The following is a 23,119-nucleotide window of genomic DNA, read 5'->3' on the forward strand; positions in this document are numbered from 1 at the left end:
TGCCCTATAAGCAAATCTGGTGACACTTCCAAAGATGATATAAAATGGTCAGATTATAGAACTTTTATTGCTGTTTGAAGCAACAAAACCTTATCTGTAGTTTTGATGATCTCATTGCTTTCTAGTGTGTGTGTGTGTGTGTGTGTGTGGACATTTGCACACTTAAGAGGTTTGAATAATTCAAATGTTTCCAAATGAGCTTCAGTCCAGGTGCTGATTTGCAAATTCAGAACTTCCTCGGTTACATACAGTATCTCTGTTGTGAGTTTGCCTATGGCTCCAGTCCTACAGTATTTGCCCAGAGTCGTGCACATGTGCAGCACATGTGGTTGTTTTTTTCTGTCCAATGTCCACTCCTCCTCTTCCTCTTCCTCCCCCCACAGCAGCATTTTCCACTGCTCTGTCTCTGTGACTCAGGACATCAGAGTAAACAAACGACAAGTGAAACATGAACTACACAGGAGATCCTCGCCGGGGGTCAAACCGTTGCTAAATCAGTGTGGTCTCAGATGGACCCGTCAGTTATCACAAGCTGCTGAACAACTTTCACACTGGACAACCGAGTTAGTACTGAGTAAATTAATGGGAAACTACATTTTATCTCGTAAAAATGGTTGAAATACGTGAGATGGAAGACTGCTATAAATTCAGGTTTAGTTTAGTGTCAAAATATCAAATGATATTTATGTTATAATTAATATAATAATCAAATTGAATTAATATATACATATTTAAAGGAATGTGATTTATCAATGTGTACTTTTAAATAAGTCAGCTAAAAAAAATTAATTTAAAAAATCTTAATTTATACATCACAGGGGGAATACATTTATCATTTTGTAGAAATTTAGTGTATAGATCAGTTACAATTCAAGTTTGTATGTAGAATTGATCAAAACACAGGCTCAGATTAAAGGAGGAAAAGCATCATCCTTGTCCCTAGAAGACTAGTGTTGCTCATGTCAGCGGTTCACACATTTTTGATTCTTACACACAGCTCCCTCTAGTGGCTTAAACCAGCATTTTCATTAGGCAGAAAGACACAAATCGGCTAAACAAAGCTAAAAAAAAAAGTCTGTGACATCAGCTCAAGCTTGAGTTATTTTTGTAGTTAAAAGGCCTTTGATAGATTATTTTGAGGCTGACGTTCTCTGATGTATTTTAAAATAGAAATCCAGCTTCCCGACAGTCAACGTTTGATGTTTAGGGGCCAAACAATACATTAAAGGTCCGTCGTCCTCTTCTGTCAATAAACTTTGTCGACAGAAGACAATAAAATGTAACAAATGAGAGGAAATGTTGCAAAAACGGGTCACATTTTATTGTGTTGAGTATCCTGTTTAATTCATTCACATTGTATAGAACATGTTGGACACAGCAGTGTTTGTCAGTATGTCATGAGGTAATTAAGGCAGCTCACACACTGACAAATACAGGTTTACACTGGAATGTTATATTTACTACGTCAACCAGCCAAGATTTATTTAAGTGGAATAAAGAAAGACTACACTGCTGCTAGATTTTCAGTCTTGTTTCTTTTAATCTGATATAAATATTATCCTCCTACATATCTTGATTACAATATTCACACGTCATGTCATACTCGGTATTTTCACTCCACGACTCGTAGCAGCATTCGTTCTCAGGTTGTAGGATTAACAGTTCTGTTGATGAATCAGTGAGTGAGTGGCTGGGGACGGTTTATCTTCAGTCAGCTGTTAACATGTTATTAAATCTGTGCTTCTTCTGCGTGTTAGTTTGCAGACATCTTGCGGATCATGTAGTTGAGGATTCCTCCGTGGTGGAAATACGTCAGCTCCACGTCCGTGTCGAACCTCATCCGCACTTGGAATGTTTTGCCCGTGTCGAGCTGTGAGGGCGGACAAACGTCAGGCGTCACGACCTTTTGGACAGACGAGGTAAAACTGTGCATGAAACTGTCCCGGACTCACCTTAACGTCGACGAGCATCCTGGGCGTGAGCTGCTGAGGGATGACGACGGTGTAGCGCTCTCTGCCGGTCAGACCCAGACTGTCGGCCGTGTCTCCGGGCAGATACTCCAGAGGAATCACTCCCATCCCGACCAGGTTACTGCGGTGGATCCGCTCGTAGCTCTCTGCCAGCACGGCCTTGATGCCCTGAGAGAACACAAACAACTTCAGTCTACACCAGAGGTCTCAAACCCGCGGCCTGTAGGGCCACATGTGCCACTTAATATCGAGTTATTTCTGTCTTTTCATTTAAAGATTAATTTTTTTCATTGACCTATTCCTCGTTCCACGTCAAAGCAAGCACTTTTAATTTCAAATTCTATCATAAACATAGTTTTAAGACTTTTTTTCCCACTTATCAGACCAGGTCATTTGAGTTTGAGACCTCTGGTTTACACTCTACCAGAGCTTTGTTCTGTTTTTGATTGTAAAATAACAAACAAAATGTAAAGTTGTGTGTTACTCACCAGTAGGAAAGGTCCTTTTGCTGCCCAGTCTCTGGAGCTGCCCGAGCCGTACTCCTTCCCTGCCAGAACCAGCAGAGGAACAGCGGACTGCTGGTACCGCTCTGCAGCATCGAACACGTCCAACTGGACAACGCGGGTAAAAACACAACACTGACTTTAATCTCATACACAAAAATAGAGGAACGTGAACAGAACATGATCTAAAAAAGTGAAGTATTCTGACCGTGTCTCCTGTCGGCAGGTGAATGGTTTGTGGTGCCTGCTTGTTGAGGAACTTGTTAAAAAGGCGGATGTTTGCGAACGTCCCTCGAGACATGATGGCATCGTTGCCTCGGCGTGAGCCGTACGAGTTGTAGTCTCGAGGAGTCAGACTGGACAGAACACAGACAGAGTTTTAATTAAAAGTTAAAATACATTATTTACTTTCAGCTAACTCTTTTAGTATTTGAGTGGCGTTGACCGAGTTCAGCTTTAGTTGATTATTGAACTCAAGCTGCCACAAACACAGCAAATGTTGAGCTGAATTAACCTTTACGTTATTAGTATTAGATCGGATATTATTGATATCATTATCAAACTGAATTAATCTTCAATTTTCTCAAAGCCATGTTTTTTTGTTTTTGTTCATCTTAGAAGGATTTATTCCCAGTGAGCTCACTCACCCCCTGCTGGTCAGGTATCGCGCTGCAGCGCTGTTCCTGGCTATGTTCCCCGCGGGAGAAATGTGGTCGGTGGTGACGGAGTCTCCGAAGTTGAGCAGCACGTAGGCGTCGTTGATGGACTCTGGAGGCTGCAGCTCCATCGTCTGAACCAGGTAAGACATCATTTCATGACTTAAATACAGCTGCCATGTTGATGTACACTGATCAATACTAGCACAGAGGTTTTCATAACTACACAATTATTTCATTTGAGTGCTCTAGTTTCCTAATTGTTGGAAAATGGTGCAGATTTGTGGTTTTTACCAAACCACTGAAGAACGGAGGAGACTTGATATAAGTGGACTGAGGGTCCCAGGTGTAGAGTTTGTCAGAGGGAGCGTCCAGAGAGTTCCAGCGTTCATTCACTTTCTGCAATGACACAATAATCCAATAAGGGCCCGTTAGTCATGCCTATATCAAATGTCACATGTGTTTTTCTTCCAGTAAGATTTAAAGTAACACAACCTCAATCTTCTCGTAGACTTCTTTGAACATCGTTGGAATGACGAACTTCCTCTCCACAGCCTGGATCTCCTCTCGCGTGGGCCAGATGTCTCTCAGGAAGATCTCTTTGCCTTCAGAGGTGGTGCCTGTGGAGACGAGATGCGATGTAAGGAGAATACAATCTAGCTCTGCTTGGTGCTGTAGCTGTAATCACTTAAATGACTCTTTCCTGTGATTGTGCACAGCCGGTTAGCAGAGTTACAATTAAAGAAAGTGGCGCTTCAGTTGTATAATGACTACAGTCGGTCATCCTGCAAAACAACTTGTAAAAAAGCATTGTTTTGACCATGTAGATGTCCCATGTGCCTCTTGCCTTTGCTTTATTCTTAATTAAAGCTATAAATCATGAAATGCAGTTCTAATGTAGTGTCTGAATAAAAATAAAGAGCTAGAAATGACAATTATCAGTCCTGTTTGTACATTGTTTTACAAGAAATTGGGCGTTAACGCCTTAAAAATAGCTGCCGACTGAGCTGAGGCACATTTAGGGGTTGAGTGACATGAAAGTAGTAGCAACTCGATCTCTAAACTCACCGATGGGCTCACTCTCAAAGTCTATCCTCACGGTCCCCGCGATGGCGTAAGCAATGACGAGTGGAGGAGAAGCCAGGTAGTTGGCTCTGGTGTTGGGATGGACTCGCCCTTCAAAGTTTCTGTTTCCCGACAGGATTCCTGCAGCAACCAGATCTCCCTGAAACACACACACACACACACGAAGATTAATGTTACACTTGTTTATTAAGAGTCAACAGTGGAAAGAGACGGATACAATAAGGATGTAAAAACATAGGTACCTGTGTGATGGCATCCACCACAGAGTCTGGCAGCGGCCCACTGTTGCCGATACACGTCATACAACCGTAGCCGACGACCTCGAAGCTGCCAAGACAAAACAAAAATACATATTAGCTTTGTGGTAGCATGCTAATTTATTCATGTTTTCATTTAAGTTTGCTGCAGTGCATAAATGTTACGCTGCAGCTTTTATACTTCATTTAATAAAACCATGTTTGTACAGACGCACCGTTTCTAATTCGTTAGTTAGAGACCAATTTGTTAAAGTAAATACACAAGGCAGCGGCGTCATTTTGGGATTCCAGCGTTTCTGCTTCAATAATCAAACAGTACTGGATCATCCTGTTATATTACAATCCTTTAATCCTATTGAAGTAACTTAACTTATTAAAATCAAACGTTTAGTCTACTGTAATCAGCTTTTATTAACTATTATCGACAGTCAGTCGCTTAAAGCAATTACAAACCAAAATGCATTGTATTTTACACTGCGTCACGATTTCAAAATAAGAGACCCGTGTTAGAAAACTGTACCAATTCATTATTGGCACTAATCAGCTCTACAGTGGTCACATTTTGGACTTTTAAGTACTTGTTCTATTGGAATACAGAATCAAATATAAAATAATTGTTTTACCCACCTTAAATCATCTAAGATTAACTATTCAAAATAAGTGCTGTGAGCAGCTTACCCCAGCTGAGACAGGTAGTCCATAACACCGCTCTCCTTCAGGTAGTAGGTGACCACTCCACTGCCCGGTGACAGGCTGGTCTTAATGTACGGGTTCACACTCAAACCACACTCGATTGCCTTTTTAGCAAGAAGCCCTAAAAGAAAGAAAGAAAGAAAGAGAAAACCCATTAATCCTCATCAACTCTGTAAAAAGCGGAAAGAGACAAGTTCCAAAACAAAACCCCCTGAGAGACGAGGACTCACCGGCTCCCAGCATGACAGAGGGGTTACTGGTGTTGGTGCAGCTGGTGATGGCGGCGATGACCACGGAGCCGTGGCTCAGAGTGTACTCGTTTCCATTGAACTGGAAGGGGACGGCAGCGCTGTGGCGCTCGGCCGGCATCTGGAAACCCTTAAAGCCTTGCTGAATGTGTCACAAAGAAGTAGTTAAGGTTTAATTCATCCCAGTTATTTTTGCTAAGTAACAGCAATTCTCCCGTGTACACTCGTCAAGTGAAAAGTATTAATAACAAATTAAAGGGCCGGGTTTCATTTGACATCTGTGAGTACTTAAGGAATATAAACTTAGGTTAAAGAGGGACTTTGCACAAGCATTTTTTTGTCCTTTACAGAAGGAATAAATGTGGAAATGTCCAAAATTCTTGTGGTGAAGCACTTCTGTGGTTTCATCACTTAAGAGCATTTACATCTTTCAATAATAACCCAAAAGGGACCATCAAAAGAGGCTCTTCCGTGCTTGGAAATTAAGTACGGACGCTCAAGGATTTGTCAATTGGCGGCAATCTACAACTTCACCACTAGATGGTGCCATTGAATTCTTAACACTGATCATATGAAACAAAAGAACAGTTCATTTCTTCACTTAAACTTTCTTAAAAAAATTTTTTTTTCTTGGACTACACTAAATATGAAAGTCAGAGTTTTCAAAATGATCAACTCTAGAGACTAGGAAAGGGTGAAAGTGGTCCATTTTGTGTGGATGTACGCACTGGTTTCTACCTTTGCTCCCAAACAGGTTTCAAAGTCTGTCTTCATGTCAGTAACAGGGATTCTGTCCTGCGGCCTTTTGGGACCACTGCAGCAGGGAACCACAGTACTGAGATCCAACTCCACCACCTGAGCGAGAGACAGACGGACCATCATTTACGTTGTAAGTTGTACTGGTTTAGCATTTGCCTACTGCTTTATTACACTTGTATGTTTGTGGAACATCCACGTACAATCAGTTTCTCACTTTAGAACCATGCCCATTAAATCAATGAATAATCAAACATTAAAGTCAGTTAATTGGCTCAACAAAACATGAGACTGACCTGAGTAAAATCTGGATCCTGAGAGACATCGTTGTAGTCTCTGAACATGGCCACTGCCTTCAGGTACTTTGTAATGTAGTCCAGCTTTTCTGCGTCTCGTCCTGAATCAAACCAACAAAGTCACCCAATTAGGAGGAAACTCAGATGTGGGGGTGAATGAGCCTCGCAGCCGGGGACACTCGCCTGTCTGTACGAGGTACTGAATGCTGATGTCGTCCACAGGGAAGAACGCCGCTGTGGCTCCGTACTCTGGACACATGTTGGCGATGGTGGCTCGGTCGGCGATGGACAGCTGAGCCACACCGGGGCCGAAGAACTCCACAAACTTCCCCACGACACCCACCTGGCGGAGATGCTGAGAGCACAGACGGAGAGGAAGATGATCACGTATGACACATACACACACGTCGACCCTGTGAGGTACTAGCTGCACGAAAAGTGACTGTTTTTACCTTGGTAACAGTGAGGACAATGTCAGTGGATGTAATGAATTTATCCGGGGTCCCATGCAGCTTGTATCCCACCACCTCGGGCAGGACCATGCTTATTGGCTGACCCAGCATCACCGCCTCCGCCTCTATTCCACCCACACCTGAAGGTTTAAGGTTAAATTGTCGCATTAAAATAAAATTAAAAAAAAATCAAACTGCTACAACATTGTTTTTGTCGTCCATTTAACTTTAAATGATGGGTCATTTCTGATTATCAGTTTTTCCATCACACTTAAGGGGAAGGAAATGTTAATTTATTTTAATCATGTAAATGAGGCTTTTAATTTCGTTTAATTTTCATTCTGTAATCTCCTTTTCTTTCTAGAATATTTCAACCCAAAAAAAAACCCTGTAAGCAGCTCAATCATTCCTATATGGAACCGGTCGTGTGTACATAACCACAGACTACGCTATTGTGCAAAAGCATTATTGAAATGTATGGAAAATAAATAATAATCCACCCATACTGATATTTTATTGCCCTTTAATCAGCAGATTATGTGAGCTCGTCTGTCTCGACTGGACAAATATCACATGTGTTTCGGGACGTAAACTGCAATATTTCGGTACGTTAAAATTGTATACATTCACCATAAAGATTCTGCATGGATTGGATTATGTGTGTAATTGTCTATACAAGGATCCTTTTTTTTTTTCTTCTCCACTAGCTGGCTATCTAATTACCTGTCACTATACGAATGACGCGCCACGCAACATTAGAAGCGAGGGAAACAAAACAGAAGCCAGACAATAGTGCCGATGTCAGCATTCAGCAGAGAATGTAAAGCAAAGTTCAAGGCTGCACGGTCATCTCGTTAAATCCACTGTGTAGAATCATTTTGGATTTTGCGTCGACTGTAAACCAGAGAGCTTCGAAAGACATTGTTTAAAGTAACACCACATCCAACACGAAAGCCCATTGACGCCAGCATCGGCCAGGACTGTCTGTACTGTCTGCTTGCTTGCTTCTTTAAACCACCAAAACTACAGCTACAGTTTTCACAAGGTGCATTCAGAGTTGCAATGTCATTTACAGTAAAGGCACTAAAGGCAGAATGTGCTTTGTATTGTGAAAAATGTAGCTATACTGGAATTATTTATAAACAAAGTGGCCTTTTTAAAAATGTACATGTGATGCCACTACTGGCTCAATTTATTTTGCACTTTATGTTGTAAAAACTGGAAGTATGGCTGAGTATTGCGCTTCTAAAGTTGACTTTTTTTTGACATTGAATTGCAAGAGCAACAATGGCATGCATTAGTTTGTCTCCATCCTAACACACTCTCAATCACTCTCCTTTGCTTTTAGATGCTTTATTTCCCCCCTCGGTTTCCCCTTATGCCACAGTAATTCCATATCTGGCTCTTTATCCACTGTTCATCAGCTGTTTTCACTAGAGCTAGCTTTGTCTGTATTTTAGTTTGATGCTGGGCAGCAGGTTTATCAGAGCTGCCTGCTGCTGCCTGCTGCTCAAACAGAGCTGCACTCAGATCTAATATCTCTTTGCCTTTAAAGCCCACAGCTGAATCCTCCAAGAGCAGCTTGTCACATATTGTCAGAAATGATTAAATGCAAACATCTCCCAGATGTTGTCTTACCCCAGCCGAGGACACCCAGGCCGTCGATCATGGTCGTGTGGGAGTCTGTGCCCACCAGGCTGTCGGGGTAGAAGAACCCTTCGTGGTTGAACACCACTCGGGCCAGGTACTCCAGGTTGACTTGGTGAACGATTCCTGAGCCAGGAGGAATGATTCGCATGTTCCTAAAGGCTTTAGAGCCCCACTGAAAAGAGAAGGGAACAGATTTAAGCCATAAAGGAAAAGCTGACAGTACAAATACCTATCAGATACGATATAAGATGTTGCACTGGGTTTGTTAATTGTTCATACCTTTAAGAACTGGAATCTCTCCCTGTTGCGGTCAAACTCCAAATCTTGGTTTTTCTGGAGGCTATCAGACCTGAAGGAAATAAAGAGGGGCTATGCTTGTGTTGAAAAACACTGTGTGTATGAAGTGGTGGTGGTGCCATGGTAGAAAGAGTGTGATGAACCTGGCCTTACTTTCTGTTAAAGTCCACTTGGATAGAGTGATCGATGACGAGGTCAGCAGGGCAGACTGGATTGATCTTCTCTGGGTCGCCGCCCAGTTTCATCACTGCGTCACGCATAGCGGCAAAATCCACCACGGCAGGGACGCCACTGCAGCAAGAGTTCAGAAACTCAACATTCAGACTTAATTAACTTAAATTAAATAGTATAACGTAGATTACAAGCAAGAGATGTTAAACTAGAACCAAGGATCGGGAGTTTGCCCGATCTCCCGACACTCTTTTAAAAACATTTTTATAAAAGATTATTTTCATTTTATTTTATTTTTTTTAGAAGAGAACATCCTGAGGCAGTAAAGTTTACTTTTCTACTTCAGGGTTGACTGTATTCAGATATTTCTTCTCTATTTTAAGTAAAATTACTGAGCACCAGCTCATCACTGCGATATGCTGACTCCACCCATTACTTCCCATGATTCAATTTCTTATCTTATATTTTTTCACTTAATCATATTACTCTTAATCTGAATATGTGGGTGTGTTGTCAAAACACAGAATTATTGCTGACGTGTATCCCATAAAGTGTGAATAGTTTTAGATATTTGTTGATCTGAATTGAAGCAGCAAAGGCTGAGATATCACCACTATTAACTGTTTGCACGAATCGATCAGTAAAACACATCACAGTGCAAGCTCAAATTCAATTATTCCTATTTTACCTCCAAGTGCAATTTATTCAATTTAAAGCGAGTTACAATTTTTGTTACTGGACAATAATTGTCAGTGAAATAATCCTGTTTCATAGTGAAATGTTTCTGTACATCGATTATCTTCTACACACACACACACATTTTTTTTAACAGTTTTCCGTCTTTCCATGTTTCAAGAGCACTGCAAAGCAAATTTCACTGTTGAACCAATCGACAATAACACTGGATCTTCCCATAATTCATCGTACGGATGATTTTGTTACGACATAAGGGTTTTATTTTGAGACTTGATGCTCCAAAACCACAGAAGACATTCTACACTCTCACAGACTGGGCAGTGACCTTGAATGCTTCACTATCAGTTAAGCAAAGGGCTTAACTGATTCTGCAGAAAAACAGAAAATCACTAGTTGGAGGAAGGTTTTAGACATACGTGAAGTCCTGCAGGATGACACGGGCCGGTCTAAATGGCACCTCCACACTTTGAGTCTGGGTCTCCTTCCAGCTGAGGATGCGTTCCACATCTGAGCTCTTAACCAGAAATTCATCACAGTTACGTACTGCAGACTCCAGGAGGACTCGGATGGAGAACGGTAGACGCTCTGAGGAACAGACAGAAAAATGTGAACCACTCCGGGAAACATACACTCAAAAAATAAATAAAGACAGAAGTGTAAGTTTATTGTTACCATATCTGCTGTCTCCAAGTTTGGAAAGATTATAAAACTGCTGCTTTGGGTCCTCGGGGTTCAGGGGCTCAACAATATGTTGAAAGGGATTGCTTACAGTGGTAGACATTCTCCTCTCTGTCTCAGTGGAGCTAAAAAACAGAAATATGAGCAATTAAATCCTAATTTTAACACGATACAATCACTATACCATATGACGACAACAAATACATTCAAATTATGATGTAGAGTCCAGTTAAAGCTGCAGGAGTGCTAGAGAAATTGTTGATTGTTGACTTTTATCCACAGTTTGTGGGAAGACTAACATTTTAAGATCACCGCTCTCTATCCTGAGCTCCAGAAACTATAAAGGAGAAAATATTTTCCAACTTCCTCTTTTTAAGTTGCCATGCAGTGTAGGCAGTTGTTTGCAGCTGCTTGCAGTAACACATAAGTAAAGTAGAAGAGCAACATTTGCGACAGCGATATATAGTCTAAAGCAATTAAATCAGAAAATTATATTGAGATTATTTGACAGATATTACAATTTCCATAAGATTCATATTGTTTAAGGATTCTGTCAAAGTGTATCTTATCACCTGATCAGCAGGATTATGGGGCAATTGAATTCCTGCAGCACTGCATAATTTCATCATAACACCGTTTTGACACACATTTTATCGTTATCAAATAACTGCGGTGACAATGAATTTTGCAGCCCTCTGTAAAAGTCACTATCTCAGATCACTTTATTTACATTATGCTGAAAGATTGTGATGCCATTATTCATCAATATCTTCCAGTGTACCTTTTTTTTTTTAAAAAAACCTTCCTATTCCATGTGGAAATGGTTTAGCCTGGAACAGAGGGAGTCTGAGTGCTGAAACTGAGGGACAGTGAACCTTTGGCCCATAGTTTTAAAAACTTGCATAACTACATCTCTAACAATATGACGAAACTTAACAGGGAAACGTGCAGCCGCATGTTGAAAAAGCTGACCCTCGTGGGGAAAAAGAAGGAAACACAGGCTTTTTTTTTAAAAAATCGGGTTCTTCTACCACAGGTGAATTCCTTAAGGGAGCGGTTATCTGCATGAAAGGCAGTGGACACTTGTCTTGAGCCTACACATCCAGTATGTCCACATACTTCCTGGAGTACACGCTAATGTTGCTCTGAATCACAGTGCAAAGTCTAATAATGATACCGCCATTACTATGTGGTGTAACATGACCACAGAGCAACCACATTCAGCGCTTCGCCCTACAATAAAAGTATTTTTAAATGTACTGACAATGACTGTGAGATCAACACGCATTGTTTTTGTGTCTGTGTGACTGGACATCTACTCAGAATTTCAGTCTTTTTAAAACTTTGATTCCTGATGAATGAAAAAGTGGTATTTCTAATCATTTTGTTGTGACTGGTATATACGATTACTTAATTTAAACCACAAGAACTGTGCAGATTTACTTTTTACACCATATGCACAGTGCTTAACAAATTAGACCACCCATCATAAAAACGAGAATACATATTTTTGAAATCTTTCAAAGAAATTGTTTAAACTAAAATATTGTTAATATTAATTTATTTATAATTTATTAAATAATATTGATTAATATTATTTGTCACATAAACAGAATTCACCTTTTTATACCCACATTTGAGCCGGCTCACTGGGCTTCTCTGAGAAGTCAGAAATTAATCAAGAAAAACATTCAACCACTACAACAACATTTTTTGTTCAGGAATCCAAGTAACTAATTATAATTTGACATCTTAATCAAGAACTAATGTGCTTTACAATATTTGTAAAACAATACATTTGAAAATTCATGGATGACAATAATTATATTTTAGCATTATATTATATTTTTGATTAAAGAGCTTGTACATACTGGTGAATTTAACCATTACAGAACCATAAAAAAAATGTTTTTAATAATTGTCAATACTGTTAATTAAGGGCAGCTGTGGCATAAACCTTACTTTGATACTTCTTGTCCTTGCATGCTTGCTGTTTATTAAGCTTATCATTACACATGCTACATAATGAAATGTGTTTTACTAGACTCGTGAGTCCTCGATGCTTCCTTCATGCGTCCTTACATGCATCCTTGTCACAGTTCCTCCCCCCTTGACCCCGTTTGACGCAACTTAGCATTAGCTGCTTGGCAAAACTTTAAACATTTAAAGAACGCACTCGCTCTGTATGATAGCACGGGCAACGGAATTGGCAACAAATGCTGTTTAAAACATGTTACATACTGCTTCATAACGGCATGAGTCGAGTTTAAAGGCTTAAATGTTTTTGAAGGAGCGGTAAAGTTAGCTAGCATACTGACAGCGAAAGGAGGGGGGGGCCCGGGCTCCACTACGTCAGTACGTGACGTTACAGGAAGACCAGCTCTCAAATTATAATTTAATGTCATATTTTGCTTCGTTTGTTGACTTACGTGAGTGTTAGCAGGACCAGAGACACTGCACTGCAGGACCACACCGCGTATTAACTGCCTACTACACTGCTGCTGCTACTACGCCTTAATTAGTTCCCTCCCGAGGAACAAAGATGATCCGTTCATTCTCGTCCTCCGATTGGCTGAAGCGGCTGTTCCGCCTTCACCATTGACCAATCATCGCGCCGTATTCATTCAGCTCACCCAATCAGGAAGAGTGTAGGCGGGTCTTATTCGACAATTTTTTTGTGCGTAAACTTTGATTTAAATATGCTATCAAACATGATAAAATAATGTGAAAATAGACATCGGACAAGCATTGTTCAAATAATAAACGAGGTTCAATGGAATACGTTAGAAATACACATATAAAACAACAAAAATAGATAGAAATGAAAAAAATAAACACGATTGTAGTCAACATGTTCAAATTCTAGAGTTAAGTAATCCTTTTCACAGCTTTCTTTTCTTTCAGTGATGAAACATTAAATTTAAACTTTCCTCGTGGAATGAATGAAATTTCAGCTAAAATTATGGGAATCTTTTAGTATGAGAGTTGTTCTCTAGGTATAATACACCAGAATCAGAATCAGGTTAATTGCCAGGTAAAGTTTACTCAATACTTTTGCTCCTGTCCATGATGCACAGAGAGACAGATACGTAAATAGTATGGGGAAAATAAAATAGAAAAGAGTTAGAGAATATAATTAAAAACAAAAGTAGTGCAATATGAAAAAACTACAATCTGTCAGACAGAGAGTAACAATGTGGAGCAGTGCCAATTAAGTAAATACATTAATTACTTTGTCAAGAGTTCAATTTCTCAAAATGTCACAAAAAACAAGTCTTTAGGGGTTTTCTTTTAAAACGGGGAATAACCAGGAATTCAAATCTTCCCCAAAAAGCCTTGTCAAAATTATAGTGATATAATAAATTATCTGCTGTTTCAATTTGTTAAACTGCAATTGTAATAATCCAGATTAAATACGTGTTTCTTCCTGAACGATATATGTCACCTGAGGTGATGAAATTATTAAAATGGACACATTTAACAAAATCAGTGGTTTCTGATCTGTTGTATTATTGAAAGTCCTGTTGCTGATTCATACTTGTATCACTAGGTGGTGCTGTTGCATAGGGGTCGCAGCTTTTGTCAGCCCCACAATCAATTTCTGCTGTTGTTGAATGTGATGACAATCACGTATCACCAGTGTTTACATGAATCATATGTTGTATTTGAACTTTATAAATATTAAAAACAGCAAAAATGTTATATTGTACTTTCACAATAGTTGTATTATATCTTTGTATTAGTTTATTGGAAACTACTGTAAATTGACATTAATGTAATAAAGATGTATTTTACAATATACATTCTGAGATTCCTGGAATAGCCATAATGAAACAAAAATAAAACAGTAATGTGTGATTGGTCAAAGCCTCCCGTGACACTTTAGTTTTAGTAGTGAGGCTGTTAAATGTCCAGAGGACACATAAACGTGTTTTTCTCTTTAAGATGACTTGATTGTCATTTTGTTTTACAGTTATTAATGGCATTATCATATCTATAATGCTAAAATACCTTACCCTTAAATAATGTTTCTAATAAAACTAATAGAAAAATCAATAAATATACAAAAGTGTGTGTGTGTTTACCTGGTATTCCTTATGTTGTGGGGACCTAAATCTGTTTACACAATCACATATACTATGGGGATTTATAATTTCCCCCATAACGTAAACGACTGCATTTTAAGGTGAAGACGTGTTTTAAAGTTAGGCTGAGGTCAAGGTTAGGGTTAAGTTTAAGATTAGGTTCTCAATGTAAGTCAATGCAATGTCCTCTGAAGTCATGGATACCAGTGTGTGTGCATGTGCGTGTGGCAATGTCAGCCATTCCAGACAGGAGGGTGAGAGTGACTGACAGCTCACTCTGTTCTAATAACAGCAAAACATTGTTTCCATTCAGACAGGCAGCCTCCACTGTAAAGACACAGCACACGTACACACACAAACACACACACACACATGTGCCATGAGGAGGCTGGGCCCTAACACCACGATGTCATTGGTTAACTGAATATTAAAGGAGGGGGTTTTCCAGATGAATTTAATTAATCTGGTTAATCCCACTTCAAATCCATATAAGATGCATGAGCTTTTCTTTATTTCCTACTGGTTTAATTTAACAAAACCCTTAAAAGTCGTCCATGTGTCCTCCACAGTTATCATTCACCATGATCCTCACGCAGCTGTTGATATTCTTTGACAAGTGAACTATAAGTCATTGCTGCCCAATTTTGCTAAAACCACCACCTGCGTCCTCTCAGTGTCACGTGCACACACTAATAGATCTACATAATATGTAGAGACACACAAATCCTGCCATGAACCCCAACATGTCTCACTGCTGTCCAGCAGACGTATTGATCTCATCCGTCTTTCACTGGATAACGAGGTTTGCAACTTTTCTTCTTTTTTTCTTCTCCCAGTGCCTCCATCACACATCCATCTTTCCTTCACTTATCACAGACAGCTGTCTCCTGTTTTCTGTAGCTCGTTAGGTCTGTGATTGAATCACCAAACCCACCAAACCACAAATAAGTGTGTGTGTGTGTGTGCAGGGGGCGAAAGATACGGTGGCCCTGGAGTGCCAATCACAACAACATTTAGGAAAACACAACAACATTAAGAAGAAAACGCTAAAACGTTAAGAAAATGCTAAAGCGTTAAGAAAACACTACAACATTAAGAAGAAAACGCTACAACATTAAAAAATGCTAAAGTGTTAAGAAAACACTACAACATTAAGAAGAAAACGCTACAACATTAAAAAAATGCTAAAGCGTTAAGAAAACGCTACAACATTAAGAAAATGCTAAAGTTTTAAGAAAACACTACAACATTAAGAAGAAAACGCTACAACATTAAGAAAATGCTAAAGCGTTAAGCAAACGCTACAACATTAAGAAAATGCTAAAGCGTAAAGACAGCATTAAGAAAAAACGCTGAAACATTAAGAAAACGCTAAAACATTAAGAAAACTCTACTACATTAAGAAAACGCTAAAACATTAAGCAAACGCTAAAACATTAAGAAAATGCTAAAACTTTAAGAAAACGCTACATTATGAAAACACAACATTACAAAAACGCTAAAATATTAAGAAAACTCTACTACATTAAGAAACGCTAAAACAGAAAAAGCTAAAACATTAAGAAAATGCTAAAACATTAAGGCAACGCTACATTATGAAAACACAACATTACAAAAACGCTAAAACATTAAGAAGAAAACACAAACAAGTGCTAGTGTGTTTTCTTAATGTTGTTGCATTTTTCTAATGTCTTTGTGCTTTGTTAATGTTGTAGTGTTTGGCACTCCAAGGCCACCGTAGAAAGATGATCTGAAAGGCTGTTAGGTCAAATTCACTTGTGAGGACTAAAATATTCAGGTCAGCTCATCTTTACAAGGTTCAAAAGGTGAAGTTGTTTACATAGACCTACTGTACATAAACATCAAATCTTGCATTTACAAAGAAATAAACTGTATGGGGAAGCACATTTTTGGACAGAAAAGAAAAATAAACTGTTGACTGTTGTAAATTCTTGTTTAGCCCTAAAATTACATCTTTGTATACAGAGCAGCAGGTTAGGGTTATAGTTATCGTGATAATTTACCTTGATATGAAGTGAACCAGCTTTACAAGGTAGAAAAACGGGGATTAAAGTTTTATATCTTTAAAATTATAGATCAAATCTTGATAACAGGAAGACATGTTCAACAGAATGGGACTCAGCTTCAAATTAATGCAGCTTCTATTCCATATCCCTGAGTCATGCCTGGTCAAAAAAAGCCTGTTGTGCCGAAACCACCAAATAAAATGCACATTTTATTTTTACATTTTATTCATTCTCTCATGGTTGAACCTGTTTTCTGCAGAGTCATCCATTAGCATGCTTCTCCCTCCTCCTTATGTCGTCTCATGCACACATTTTATGAGGATGGACACTGAGTTCCTGCTTAAACGGCATCATTTTGTGAATAAAGCACATCACCCCACTCTTGCTCCTGATCAGATAAAGTGTTGTACCTGAAAGGTTTCTCCTAAATGAACTACTGAGTCTCGTGTCACTGAACATCACTAATGGCCGTGAGTATATTTAGCTTTTTGACACAGATTTGAAAAAAAAAACAAACTCATTTCACAGAACTCGAGTAACAAATCTTCACTGGATGCCCGTCCTATTTCTCATGGTCAAGGCTAAACACGTGATCATATCAACACAGCAGATGTTAACTCTAGGTCTGGACCACGGGGGCAAGAAAGAAGCGGCTCATAAAATGGGGGGAGGAGGCAGAACGAGCCCCTCATTGAATATGGAGTAAGTTAGAGCAAGAGATGCTGAGATCTGAGGACAGTCAGGTCAACATTTCCCTAAGAAATACTTGAGTGATTTGACTGAAAGTTGATACTGAATTTCCCATGGGTTATTTACTCATTCATTTGATAAAAATCTATCTGAAAGAGTCAGATTTCTTTGCTCACTATGCCCTCTGTTTCCTTCCAGTCAAACACCTTGCATGATAATAAGCTCATAATCGAGATGCTCTCATTGTGAAGCTCGTACATCTGGCTCTTCATAAACACTCACAAACTGTGACTCTCTTTCTCCTGACCTTTTAAGGCTATGACAAAAACAAAAACGCCCTCTCCCCTTTTTCCCCTGCTCTTGTCTCTGTTCTGGAGGTCACCAAGAGGGCCAGACAATGTCACCGCCCTTTTGTCACCAGTTTAACCAATCGGCTACAACCAGCTGAGCTAGTCTGAGCACCACATACACCCCCCCCATGCTCCCCAGCATCCACTGTGACAAATCAAACCGACACCAACCCCCATAAGACGAGCTATAGTCTAATACCCTCCCCCATGACGCAGATGCATAACAGGCAGGTGCATGAGGTCGGAACTGGTGAAACACCTTGACGTTATTGTTGCTTGTTGTCTCAGTGTGAAGAAGCAGGAGGGCGGCTGATTGTCACAGTCGCCGTGACGTGCAGCGTCCAGACACATTTTGTGGTGAGTGAGCTGTGACATGGCGAGGACAGTCAGTGTTTGGAGAAGTGAGGAACTTTGATGCCATCTGACACAGAGTAAACTAGTGCAGGACTATTCGACACCAAACTCAGCTGGGCCTTCGTTTTCAAGCTGAATTTGCACAAAAACAATAAAAGAACTGTACGTGAACAGCATCTGAGGGACGAGCAGTCATGTTTTTTCACTTTGGAATGCAAATATTTTGTACACCTCAAGGTGCATAAAATCAAAAAGGTGCACAATACTAGCAACAACATTAGTTTTTCATTAGGTGTTTCTGCAGGGACCACTTCTTGCGCCACTAAGAAGTTGCTTTTGGCCCACGGACCGCCATTTGAACAGGCTGGTACTCATGTATCAACACTCATTTTAACCCCCCCCCCCCACACACAGACACACACACACATCTGCAGTGCATTAACACAGTCCAGTTTTTCACCTTGTGTTATTATCTAATCATCGGCATATTGTGTTGGCAACATGGCTACATTCCTCTCATGCCAATAAAGTGTTGCTCTGAGCTGTAAAACAATGGACGTGACTACTTCACTCTGTGCTTTTTTCATCGTTTTCTAGTTCAGTGATTCCCAAATTGTGGATCTGGAAACGGATGACCTGGCCTGGGACGAATGAACCCAATTTCTCCAATTTGTAATACTTAATGATGTGGCTGTGCCATATTTTGGGTTGCATGCATGACTGAGGTTTCTAAGTTTGCTCACTGCACCAAACCTCATAAAGAAAATCAGTGTTTTTAGCTCACAGGGACACAGGAGCTGCTGGTCCAGAACCACCTCCTCTGGTTAGTTTGTGTCACTCAGTTTAATCTGAATAAAGGATTTCAAACATTGCGGTCACAAAATAACACATAACTTAGAACTCTACCAATAGAGGAAGCAGTGGATTAGAAACTCCATGAACTAAAGTGGCTTTAAAGTAAAGTATTCTTTTAAACCCTTGACCTGAACTCACCCTGGATTTAACCTACATTTAACCTCATCAATCGAATGTTTTTTTGTTGCCCATAATAAACATAATTCAATCACAACAACATTGGTAAATAAACTACCTACTCACGCAGAGATGCCCTTCAAAATAAAACTCCCCCTTTTTTGCACTGAGATGAAGGTGGAGAAGCAGAGCGTGACTGTGCGCGAGGGTGTGTGCGCGAAAGAGTGAGTGAGTGAGAGAGAGAGGGGGAGAGAGAGAGAGAGAGCGCGTGCGAAACGTCATCTGCTTGGACTGGACGATCGGACTACAAACATACTAGCACCGTCCGGAGCAGGGAGGGACAGTGGCTCCTCTGTGTAGCCGGACAGAGAGTCACTGTGCTCGGACAGGAAACCATAACCGTCCCCGGTCCCTCTGTGGAGCAGCAGCGGCGGCAGTGGCGGCAGCGGCGGCGGGGTTGAATGTTGCAGGACACCGCGCAAAGTGACACCAGGGACAGTTGTTTGTGACTGAGTGACGGGAACATGGCTTCTTCTCCGGTTCCCCCAGCATCACTCGAGGGAGAGACACCTTCACCCACGGGCAACGAGGAGATCTCTACAACCAGACAGGTACACGTCTGTCCCCCCTTTTCCCCCACCATGCACGCCGGGTGTCGTTTGAAAATATATACATTTAGAAGTTATTCGGGCACATGCAGAGGGGCGTGCATGCATGAGCATGATGTCATTTGTTGTCTGACTCAGCAGACACTTTTCTTTAATTCGGCTTTCATCCCACACACCGGGCAAACAGGTACACGTCTGTGACCCCTTGTAATCCAGGCACGCCGAATCCCCTTTTGAAAACATGTCAATTTAACAGTCACACGGGGCACATGCAGAGGCACCTGCGTGCACCAGCATGACGTTGCACATGATTTGACTCAGCACATGCTGCTCTTTAAATCGGCATCTATTTAACACTGAAACCAGCACATAGTTGTAAATAAATTCAGAATCCTGAATTTCATTTTACACACAAAATAGTGATTGAAAAGGAATAAGCAGCATGACCTAATATAAAAGTTTACACTTTATCAAAACAAGTGCCACAAGGTTAATTTAGTTTGCACAGGGACATCTGAAAATGAATGAGTCATGCCCTGTCTCATTAAAGGATCCCTGAATATGATATTTGAGTGGAGTTTGGTGCGACGTAGGAGTGCTGGGTCACAGTTTGTGCCATGAAGAATCAGCAGGTTCTGTTCTGACTGGTGGAGGAAGGCGTTTCCCCCTGAGTGTGTCACAAATCACTGCACCAAGAAGTTGCCTTCGCTGCTTAATCCATTACAGTTCATCGTGGGCCAGCAATGATGTAAACACACTGTTTTACATCATTGTGACCCACCCAGATCTACCAAATGCTTTATTCTGTAAGACAGTACATGTACATATAGGAATTATGACATGGCAGATTGTAAAGGCACAGGTGTCAATTAGATCAGATTAATAATGGCCCAGTTCCATTTAGCTTCCTCTGTTTCAGGGAGTATGCAGCCGTCAGTGTCCACAGGGCCGTCCCTAATGTAAATCACAAACACCTGTGCTATTCCTGTTGGAACATGTCTGCGGCGTAGAAGAAGGCCTCTTGTTTACATCATGTTTCCATAGTGAAGTTGTTTACAGCTTTCACAACAGGTGTACGGCGGTGTTGGTGTCAGCGGTGTGCGGCGCCACTGATGTTCTAATGTGTGCACGCGGTCGACACGAGTGACAGGAATTCACGAGTAGATGCCAGCGTTGCTGAGTGCTTGTTTTCTACACTTTGCACAAGTCAGACATGAAGATATGAGTTGACTAGTTGAAGCTGCAGTTTGATTTTTGGCACTTTTCAGTATCTAAAAAGTCACGCACGTCACAATTATACCAATCAAAATAATTGCAATTCATGATACTATCACACAATTTTGCAAATTTTTCTTTAAATTGTTATACAATCTATATTTTGGTTGGAAAAGTCAGAGATAGGATATGTGTTTTTGTCAAACTTAAAAGTGACCGTAAGAAATCTTTAATAAGCTCTGCATAAATTAACTTAAAATTGCTATGAAATCTACATTTTGGTTGGAAAAATCACAGAAGTGTTGGTGATAAATGGATTAATACGTTTAAAGCTTTTATCAGACAAAGCTCTGCACCTCCCCATGTGATGTCTGGCTTTCTTGTCTCAAGACTACCATCACAGCATTTGCTTTTGCACGGCAACAAAAAATCGAATACGCTATTACAGTTGTGTTTTCATTATTTTTATGATACCCTTGATTTAATGGACTGTATTGGTCTTGCATGATGGACTAAATGAGAAGTGGAGAGCTATGGACCCCTAGGTGGCAGTAAAAGGTGCAGATCGCCTCTCCTGTTTAAACAGTTATGGTTAAATGCTCATTTTGGCTCACAGTTATCTCGTGTTCATTTCCGTCCTCCGTTTCACCTCCGAGTCGAGCTAATTTCTGTGACTTCATTGCGGCTCGCTGGATGTTCAGGCGTGAAAGCGGAACATCTCAAACCGGAGGTCGTGATGATGGTGGTGATGGAGGTAGAGGAGGAGCCAATGCGTAGTTTTCTACCAGGTCTGCTCCTGTAGGAGAGGCCATCTGCCACTTGTCTTCTCTGCTTCAACCAAGGTCACATAGTGACGGACGACATGGGAGTCAGCGTGTGGCAAAGCTGGCAGTGAGACAGGGAGACAGAGAGACAGGGCTGTGAGACAGAAGGAAAGACAGAACAGAGGGGAAGGGGGAAAAGGCTCACGGGTCGATGGCGACGGGGATTTGAATTTGAGATGTTTGCGGGTTTAACTCATTGAACCAATGTCATTGAATCGTGAAAGAAACATTATTTATTCACTATTTTTTATTCTTAGCAGTGTTAAGGACAATCGCCTGGATCCTAATGGACAATATACACTTTCTACAGTTTTAAAGCTGCTGTGTGCAACTTTATTGGTGAAGCAAAAAGCGTTAGGAGGGAGCGTTTGTGTGTATACAGTGGCGTTATCTAGTGAAGAGTTTTCTCTCGAACAGTGGAATTCACTTCTGGGTGGGTACTCGTTTGTAGCTGTCTCCCTTTATTAGCGACACTGGATCTAAACACTAGAAACTGATCTAAATCAGCATTGTGTGAACTCATTAGGTAGCTGTTTAAGATAAGACAAGATAGTCCTTGACAGTAAATATAAAGGTAATAAATAATAAACATGCATTTGTATGTACAATATAGAAAAGGGCTTGATATTGAACATGGTACATGGTACATGTGTGTTTGAATGTAGCAGGAGATTGTTTAGACTCAAGTTCTCCGCCACAGTTTTAAGTCGCTTCTCATTTCGACACAGTGAAGGAAAATCATCTCCAACTCGGGCCTGAATTCTAAATGCTGGTCTTATGTGGAATCACTCGGTAATCAGTCCATGTCCTGGCCGTGTGCCGCGCTGTGCTGTGGAATAATTGGGCTTCATTGGACAGCGGAGGAGCATGTATCTCTCCGCACAGCTGTCTGCAGGCAGATGTACTCCCAGCTCGGTTTGCAGTGTCATGCTGGTGTTGAGTCCGTACGAGGCTGTCGCCGGTGCGTTCGCCGAGACCGCACTCGCACAGCTGACTCATTATGTCTCTGTAATGTAGACATCCTCTCCTCCTCCTCCTCCTACTCTTCCTCACCTCAAACATTCTGCCGTTTCTCTGCTTTGATCTCTCACTCGCTCTGTTCCTCTCATTAGTCAGCATTATGCCTCTGTCTCTTTCACTGATCTCCATCTCTTTATCCTCCCAAATCCGGTTACATGATTGGGCTGCGGACACATCAGCTGTTGACAACGCCACCAACATGTCACTGATGTGTTATGTGTAAGGTAACTTAAAGGTTAAATCTTTATCTTTTCAGTGGCAAAGGCCATAACTTTGCACAAAACTGCACAATTGCACTACATTTTCTTATTAATTGTTGTCCGATTGTGTTTGTTATTCTGTTTAAATTAATTTTATTCCTTGTATAGTTACAGTGTATGCCCTTTTCTTTACGGGCATATTTTGCTTTTGTATCACATTTTCTCATATTCTTATATTCAAGCTGAAACACAACAGTTTTTCCACAATTTTGGGACCAGGGAAGTGCATGCATCTATCTATCTATTTATCTACATTATTACAATGACATACTTGTGACTACTAGGTAGCCACATAGTAGAGCTGC

General features: G+C 40.5%; 2 protein-coding genes across 2 annotated transcripts in view; one reads left to right on the plus strand and one right to left on the minus strand.

Moving 5' to 3' along the window:
* Positions 1-1,532: 1,532 nt before the first annotated feature.
* On the minus strand, positions 1,533-12,969 carry aco1 (aconitase 1, soluble). The gene is made up of 21 exons (XM_058624767.1): positions 12,839-12,969; positions 10,404-10,534; positions 10,148-10,316; positions 9,018-9,155; positions 8,847-8,916; positions 8,556-8,739; positions 6,918-7,057; positions 6,649-6,820; positions 6,466-6,566; positions 6,152-6,268; positions 5,396-5,555; positions 5,151-5,286; positions 4,458-4,542; positions 4,198-4,354; positions 3,625-3,749; positions 3,424-3,528; positions 3,121-3,263; positions 2,682-2,829; positions 2,459-2,581; positions 1,953-2,138; positions 1,533-1,870 (listed from the first exon to the last, which is right to left on the minus strand). Exons 2-21 carry the CDS (start codon positions 10,510-10,512, stop codon positions 1,754-1,756), a joined length of 2,685 nt encoding a protein of 894 aa, XP_058480750.1. The 5' UTR covers positions 10,513-10,534; positions 12,839-12,969; the 3' UTR covers positions 1,533-1,753.
* A 6,202-nt stretch (positions 12,970-19,171) lies between these two features.
* ank2b (ankyrin 2b, neuronal) overlaps positions 19,172-23,119 on the plus strand; it is a 142,758-nt gene continuing 138,810 nt past the window's right edge. Inside the window, exon 1 of the mRNA XM_058624383.1 lies at positions 19,172-19,498. Within this exon, the coding sequence (XP_058480366.1) occupies positions 19,412-19,498 (87 nt within the window). The 5' untranslated portion in view covers positions 19,172-19,411. The remainder of the gene's footprint in view (positions 19,499-23,119) is intronic.

The sequence above is a fragment of the Solea solea genome, chromosome 3, assembly GCF_958295425.1.
Source record: "Solea solea chromosome 3, fSolSol10.1, whole genome shotgun sequence".
NCBI lineage: Eukaryota > Metazoa > Chordata > Actinopteri > Pleuronectiformes > Soleidae > Solea > Solea solea.

What these genes read in the sequence shown, in the direction of transcription:
- aco1 (XM_058624767.1), bottom strand. Translation starts at nt 10,512, where the DNA reads ATGTCTACCACTGTAAGCAATCCCTTTCAACATATTGTTGAGCCCCTG. An exon ending in GTCATCCTGCAGGACTTCAC is followed by an intron (nt 9,156 to 10,147) that starts GTATGTCTAAAA and finishes CTCTTGCTGCAG; the next exon opens with TGGCGTCCCTGCCGTGGTGG. An exon ending in AAACCTGTTTGGGAGCAAAG is followed by an intron (nt 5,556 to 6,151) that starts GTAGAAACCAGT and finishes TGACACATTCAG; the next exon opens with CAAGGCTTTAAGGGTTTCCA.